General features: G+C 54.6%; 1 protein-coding gene across 1 annotated transcript in view; it reads left to right on the top strand.

Moving 5' to 3' along the window:
- The window catches only part of KLHL36 (kelch like family member 36), a 13,335-nt gene extending 8,489 nt beyond the window's left edge, over positions 1–4,846 (top strand). Inside the window, exons 4-6 of the mRNA XM_081807865.1 lie at positions 423–505; positions 1,638–1,876; positions 4,079–4,846. Of these exons, the coding sequence (XP_081663991.1) occupies positions 423–505; positions 1,638–1,876; positions 4,079–4,634 (878 nt within the window). The 3' untranslated portion in view covers positions 4,635–4,846. The remainder of the gene's footprint in view (positions 1–422; positions 506–1,637; positions 1,877–4,078) is intronic.
- The last annotated feature ends 1,825 nt before the right edge of the window (positions 4,847–6,671 follow it).

Genomic DNA, 6,671 nt, shown 5'->3' with positions numbered 1-6,671 from the left:
CCCCCGCCCCGGGCCTTGGCCACCGTCCCGCTTCTGAACGAGGCGTGACGATAAAGTGACGAGCCCCGTGATTCCCACGCTCCCCGGCGCCCGCACCCTGCACGGGGCGCGTGAGGGCCGACTGGCCTCCGTGTGCAGGCCAGGTCATTGTCCGGAGCGGTGCCTGCTCGCTGGTGGAACGTTCTGCGGCGGTAGAAACGCTCCACACCCGTGCTGCCCGATACCCGAGGCACCGGCCACACGTGGCGATTGAGCCCTCAAAATGTGGCCAGTGGGACTGAAACACTGAATTCTCTCTTTTATTTTGTTTTAACTGATTTACGTCTAAGCAGAAAGGCCCACGGGAGGCTGGAGGCTGCTGTGCTGGATAGTGCCGGTCTCGAGATTTGACCCAGAGTTCAAACCCCGTTCGCCTGTCTCAGAGTCTCCCTGCAGCCCCGTCTTTGGGAAGGGTTTGGAGCTCGTGGAGGGAGGCCACCGAGCCTCACACCTGCTGGCAGGTGTGGTGAATTCTGGCAAGCGTGGGTCTTGGCATCAGACCTGAGTTCACACCCCAACTTGGCTAAGTCATAGCTGTGGATTTCAGACTGGGCCTTGCCCTCCGAATTTCAGCTTCTGCCTCTGGAAACGGGGTGGGAGGCATTGTCATTCTACGATCAGAGGCTGTATGTTGCTCAGGGCGGTTGGCAAACGCCTGGCACAGGGAAGGTGGACCCTTCTCTCGTGAACACCTCCCCAGGCCACCACCCTAGAAAATCAGCCTGTCTTTATACTCACACCTCAGTGGGTTTTTTTGTTTTTTTTTTTTTAAAGATTTTGTTTATTTGTTTGACAGAGATAAACAGCGAGAGAGAGAACACAAGCAGGGGGAGTGGGAGAGGGAGAAGCAGGCTTCCCGCTGAGCAGGGAGCCCGATGCGGGGCTCAATCCCAGGACCCTGGGATCGTGACCTGAGCCGAAGGCAGACGCATAACGACTGAGCCACCCAGGCACCACCTCACACCTCAGTGTTTTTACTTAACTTGATGGGGTTTGTTCCTGGGCACAAAACACAGAATGGAGTCCAATGACCTTTCTGTTTTATTCTGAAAAAAAAAAAAAACACAAAAAAACCCCTAAAAACTCTCCTCCAAAGTCTGTGTCCTGCCACTAGAAAGTGGCTCCCAGCTTTGGAGCCCATCCTCAAAAGCAGTGTAGTGGTAGCAGCCTGAAGGTGTGGTCTCCTCCGGGACTGTGTTCGTTTCTCTGTTCTACCTGAATTATCTAAACAAAAAAATTGGAGTCTTTTGCTTTAAGTTTCCTGTTGATTGCTCTTAACACATAGCAATCAGCATTAATTTTAAAAGTATCTCATGTGGGGAGGAGCAAAAGGAAAGATAAATTTTTATTACGGGACACCACGAAGCCGGTTTCTGAACTGTATGTTCCGTGGAACTCAAGCCCATGAGGTCAGCCACATGGCCAAACAAGTTAGGGGAACTGTGTTCTCCATCCCCTTCCTGGGGACTTGCAGTGCCTCCAGGGTCCTGGGAGCTCTGAGAAGTCCCTCTCAAGAGCCCCCTTTTCTTCAAGTTCGACTTCCTTCTCCCAAACACGCTTGGCCACCACTTGACCTTCCTGGGCTATGTGTTCCATAGAACCCATTTGGGAACTCAGTGCTCGATGTTGACATGGTCCACGTGTGGGCAAGGGAAGGTACAGGTGTCCCGCCTCCACAGGTAGCCTCCATGAACCAGCGCCGCGTCGATTTCTACCTGGCCTCCATTGAAGACATGCTGGTGGCCGTCGGCGGCCGGAACGAGAATGGAGCTCTTTCCTCGGTGGAGACTTACAGCCCCAAGACCGACTCCTGGTCCTACGTGGCCGGCTTGCCAAGGTGATGGGGGGCTCTGTGGCGGACTCTGCAAACGTGATGGTTTTGTCCACCTCATTTTCTAGATATTTTGACCTTCAATTCCAGGAAAAAAATCTCCTGGCTTGTAAATAACCGTGGGCAGACCATGGGGGCAGAGGGCGTGGTGGTGACCAGTCAGGGCTCTGGTTTCAGACCATCCGGGTGCACGTGTCTGCTCTGCCAATCAGGCAGATCTCCCTCAGTTTCCGAGTCTGTTCGGAGTTTCAGGGAGAGAGTATTAAGTTCAGATAGCAAGAGCTTTCCCTAGGAATGTCCCTGAGTGTGGGCTTGGGTTGTTCCAAGAGGTGACAGATCTGTGACACGAGCCAGAGTCTTCACCCCGCTCTCACTCCATCTGTAAGGGAAGGGAAGGGAAGGTGGACCCAGCGGCCGTGATAACACCTGCCCCATAGGGCTGTCAGGGCGAGATGTTCCTTAGAGGCCCCACCCCCCAACACACAGCATCCCGTACCCGGGGAGCGCCCGGGGCCCTCACTCCTCCTCAGGCCCTCCGCATCGAGGTCTGCACTTAGGAGCACTGGTCATCATTGCAGATCTAGCAGAAGGTGTTTGCCACCGATTTTACCAGCTCCTTATAGTTGAACCTGCAAACACGCTTTGTGAACAGTCTTGCCGTGGGGCATGCGCAGCTGTCTTGCATGGCTCCTGGGGAGCTAGAAGGACGCGTGGCGTAAGCCGCAGGTTGTGAATCCCAGTCCTGCAGTTTCTAGTTGCTACCACCTTCGTGTAGAGGTTCCAAAAAGGCGATGGAGTAACACCTCAGACAATCGGGATAGTGGCTCCTGATTAGCCCGTGCCATCTCTTGGGCCAGGTGCTTTAAGTGACGAGTCCCTTGAGCCCCACAGTGACCTGGTGGGGTGGAGGTAGGCGCCCACATAATTTGTCATCCAAACCAGGATTGGCAGTGAACTGGGGAGGTTAACAGTGTAAATACCGACGGTGTTGTAGGTAAACCAAGACCTCTGGTCTCTCTGGGTTTAGGACTGTTGTTTCATCATCCCACTTCACAGATGGAGAAGTGAGGCTTCACGGTAGTCCTAAGAGCATCTGCTGCCGTCACTTTCTCTGGGCCAGCTGGGGTGACTTACATACCTCAACGCTACAACAACCCTGGTTTTTTCTTTCTAAATGGGCCTGAGCTGCACGGGATTGGAGTCAACATAGCCCATGACGCTGTGATCATTGGTGTGTGCGTGTAACGGGACCTCCATGAGCCCGCAGCCCAGCCCGAGAGCCGCCCCGGGCTGCCCTCCCAGATGCTCCCCTTCCGCCGCCCCCGGCCTGCCCTGTGCAGCCACTCCCCTGAATCATCTCCCCTTCTCCTGTCACCTGTGTTTCCACTTGGGTTCTGTTCTTTTCTCCTCGTTTTTATGTCCACTGCACTTCTTAGAGAAAATTAAAAACAGCAGAAGGTCCAGATTGTTCCATAGACCTTGCCCGCAGAGCATCTTTCCCCGTTGGTAACCTCTTGAAGTCGCGAGCAGCAACCTGTTACAGCCCAAGTGGCTGCAGCACCTGAAGGGGGGTCGCCCCGAGTGAGGGCTCGCTGTCTGTGTTGTACGTTCTGTGGCTCGGGACGAAAGTGCGGGGATGCGTGTCCCCAGCGTCGCACAGAGGAGGTTCACGACCCTGAGGCTCTCTTGTGCGCCACCCATTCGTCCCACCCTTACCGCGAGCCCCTCGGATGTTTCACTGTCCCTCTGGTCTTTTCCAGAATGTCGCAGAGTTGAATTGTACTTTGTTTGGTTCCCGTTTGCGGTATAATTTGATCAGGTGCCTCTGTGTGCCTCGATTGCACAGCCTTGTTTTCCGCTCCTCCAGGAAGGGTCAGCCTCGTAATTGTCCCCACTCCTGGGCGGGGGAAACGGAGCGCGGGGCAGAGCCCAGGCGGCGTGATGCCGAGCCGCACGTCCGTTTCCCCACCCGGCTCTGGCACGTCTTGTCCCGTGACCTTGTCCAGTGTCTGTAAAGTGTGCATGGCGTGCCTGCTCCCTGCGTGGTCCCCTCAGGTCCCCACTGCCTCCCGTCTTCCCAGAGAGCGGGTTGCCCCCCCCCCTTAGTCAGGGGAAGAGAGCGCAGGCCCGGCGCCAGGAGGTCCCATTCCGGGCACGGCCCTGAGCCTCCTCTCTGCCTCTGTCTGTCCCCACCCCGGCTCCCCGCAGGTTCACCTACGGCCACGCGGGCACCATCTACAAAGATTTCGTGTACATCTCGGGGGGCCACGACTACCAGATCGGCCCCTACCGCAAGAACCTGCTGTGCTACGACCACCGGACGGACGTGTGGGAGGAGCGGCGGCCCATGAGCACAGCGCGTGGCTGGCACAGCATGTGCAGCCTGGGGGACAGCATCTACTGCATCGGCGGCAGCGACGACCGCATCGAGTCCATGGAGCGCTTCGACGTGTTGGGCGTCGAGGCCTACAGCCCGCAGTGCAACCAGTGGACCCGCGTGGCCCCCCTCCTGCACGCCAACAGTGAGTCGGGGGTGGCCGTGTGGGAGGGCCGCATCTACATCCTGGGCGGCTACAGCTGGGAGAGCACGGCCTTCTCCAAGACCGTGCAGGTGTACGACCGCGACAAGGACAAGTGGAGCAAGGGCCCCGACCTGCCCAAGGCCATCGCCGGCGTGTCCGCCTGCGTGTGCGCCCTGAAGCCGCGGCTGGAGGACAAGAAGAAGAAGGGCAAGGGCAAGAGGCACCAGGACCGGGGCCAGTGACGCCCCCGCGCCCCCCTCCCCCACCCCCACCCCCCCTGCCTGCGCCTGGCGGGGACCTGGTCCCCGCCACCACCTGCCAGCGCATCTAGACCAGCAACAACTTCGTAGCATCCTGGAACCATGATAGACTTCTTAGCAGCTTTTTTTACTTTTATGATTCTCGGTATTTCTATGATATCACAGTAACCGATTAAATATTCTGTATAATTTTACATATTATTTTGCTTGAATAATTAAACCCGGGCCCAGGCAGAAAATAGCCCCTCATCTCTGTGCAGGGCTTCTTCCCTCGTTCTGAGTCTCCCCGAGGATGCCACCTCACTGCCCCCCCCGAAGTACCTAGGGCAGGGCTTATGCAGAAATTTTTGTGCGAAACTAGGGGCCGTGGTGGGGACAGTTGGGATCCCCCAGTCCATGCCTCTCTCAGCTTGGCTGAGCTGTTGGATTCCTGGGCCCCACCTCAGAATTATCCATTCTAAAACTACCAGGAGTAGGGGCAGAGGGGGTGCCTGGAAACGAACCAATTTCCAGAATGACTGAGCACTGTCCACATTTGGCCATCATGGGCAACGTCAAGTGCGTTCATGTTTATGAATGGGGACTCCGAGGCCCCCCCACAGGGCAAGACCTGGGACTTCTCACCAGGGAGATGTTCCCACTAGGATTTCCTGATCTGGTGACTGTTGTTTCTGAGTAGTCCCGTTTTCCTGATGGGTAATCTTCCTGAATTCTAAAAGGGTCCAGGTAATCAAGAAACTTAAAAAAAAAAAGGCATGAAACTCTTAACAAACATTTTTCTGTAATGTGTGCTTTTTTTTTCCTGAACCCACTGTTTTCTTATGTTACTGACATACTGAGCCCCCAAAATCTGTTCATTTCTCAGGAAAGAAAAAGTGGCCATCCTAGAATTTGCCATTGTTTTCTCTGGCTTGGCTCCAAGAAGCCCTCGACAGCCCCTCCATGAGTGAGCCGAGCACATCTTGCTCCCTAAGGAGGATGTCAGGTACCCACCCCCTCCCCAACTCAGCCGTCCACTGCGAAGTCGTTTTGTGCTGCTGGGCAAATTCTTTAACAAGTCCTAGCTGTTCCCTCATTCATCGCGCGGTGGGTCAAAATCACTGCCTCCCAGGGCTCGGTGCCTTCAGTCCGTATAAGCTATTAATGTGTGTTCAGCACCTCCTCTTGCGATGTGTGACCGCCCCGCGCTGATTTCTGCAGGTATCACTAACTGTGTGCCCTCGGAGGTGAGCTGGGGACCCCTGCCCCAGCTGCCGTGGACACAAGGATATGGGAAGAGAAGCGTGCTTGCCGAGGGAGGCGTTCACGATCTTTGCCTTGACAAAGATCAGATTGCAGAGATGAGAACACCTCAAGATTTATTGTTAACCTTGGTATTAGACTATGAATCTCCGTTAACTTATTTCCTTTAAAAAAAAAAAAAAAAAAGATCTCTTTACTGTACTTCCTTTCCTTTCCCTTAAAGGATTACTGTGATTTTGAGTGGCTTGGGCGTTGAAAGCTTCAGTACATAAATCGGTGCCCTCTGTCGTTAGTGGGGCAAGGGGTCTGCTGACTTGGCTAGTTCCGTGCATGTGGAAGTCCCTAGAGGCTTCCAAACTGTTGAGAGGTTCTGCAAGGCATGCAAACAATCAAACCAAAAACTGTACACTCTTCATGGAGCTCCACAGTACTTCAGTGTATTAAAGTCTCTGGGAAGTCCCACATTAACTGTTAACCTTCCATCAATCCAGTGTTTCCAAACTTCACTGAGCCCAAAACCCTTTTTTTGTCTCATACCTTGTCCAGCCCTCCACAAAATGTTTTGCAGAACTTCTGCCAGCTTTGGGATAGCTTAGCCCCTTCCTATTCCAGGGAAGATATTACTATTAGAGGACCCTTTGGAAGGCATGGAACATGTGGTCTGTGCTCAGTCATAAAGAGGTGGTGGTTCAACCAGAGTCCAGGGGAAGGTGGGGAAGAGCACGTAGATTCCATGTGTGCTTTGGGGAGCAGGATGGCTTTGACCTTGGGAAGAGG

The sequence above is a fragment of the Leptonychotes weddellii genome, chromosome 16 (genome assembly GCF_054177405.1).
Source record: "Leptonychotes weddellii isolate Sample4059 chromosome 16, ASM5417740v2, whole genome shotgun sequence".
NCBI classification, from domain to species: Eukaryota; Metazoa; Chordata; class Mammalia; order Carnivora; family Phocidae; genus Leptonychotes; species Leptonychotes weddellii.
This window is presented reverse-complemented; position numbering and strand designations above follow the sequence as displayed.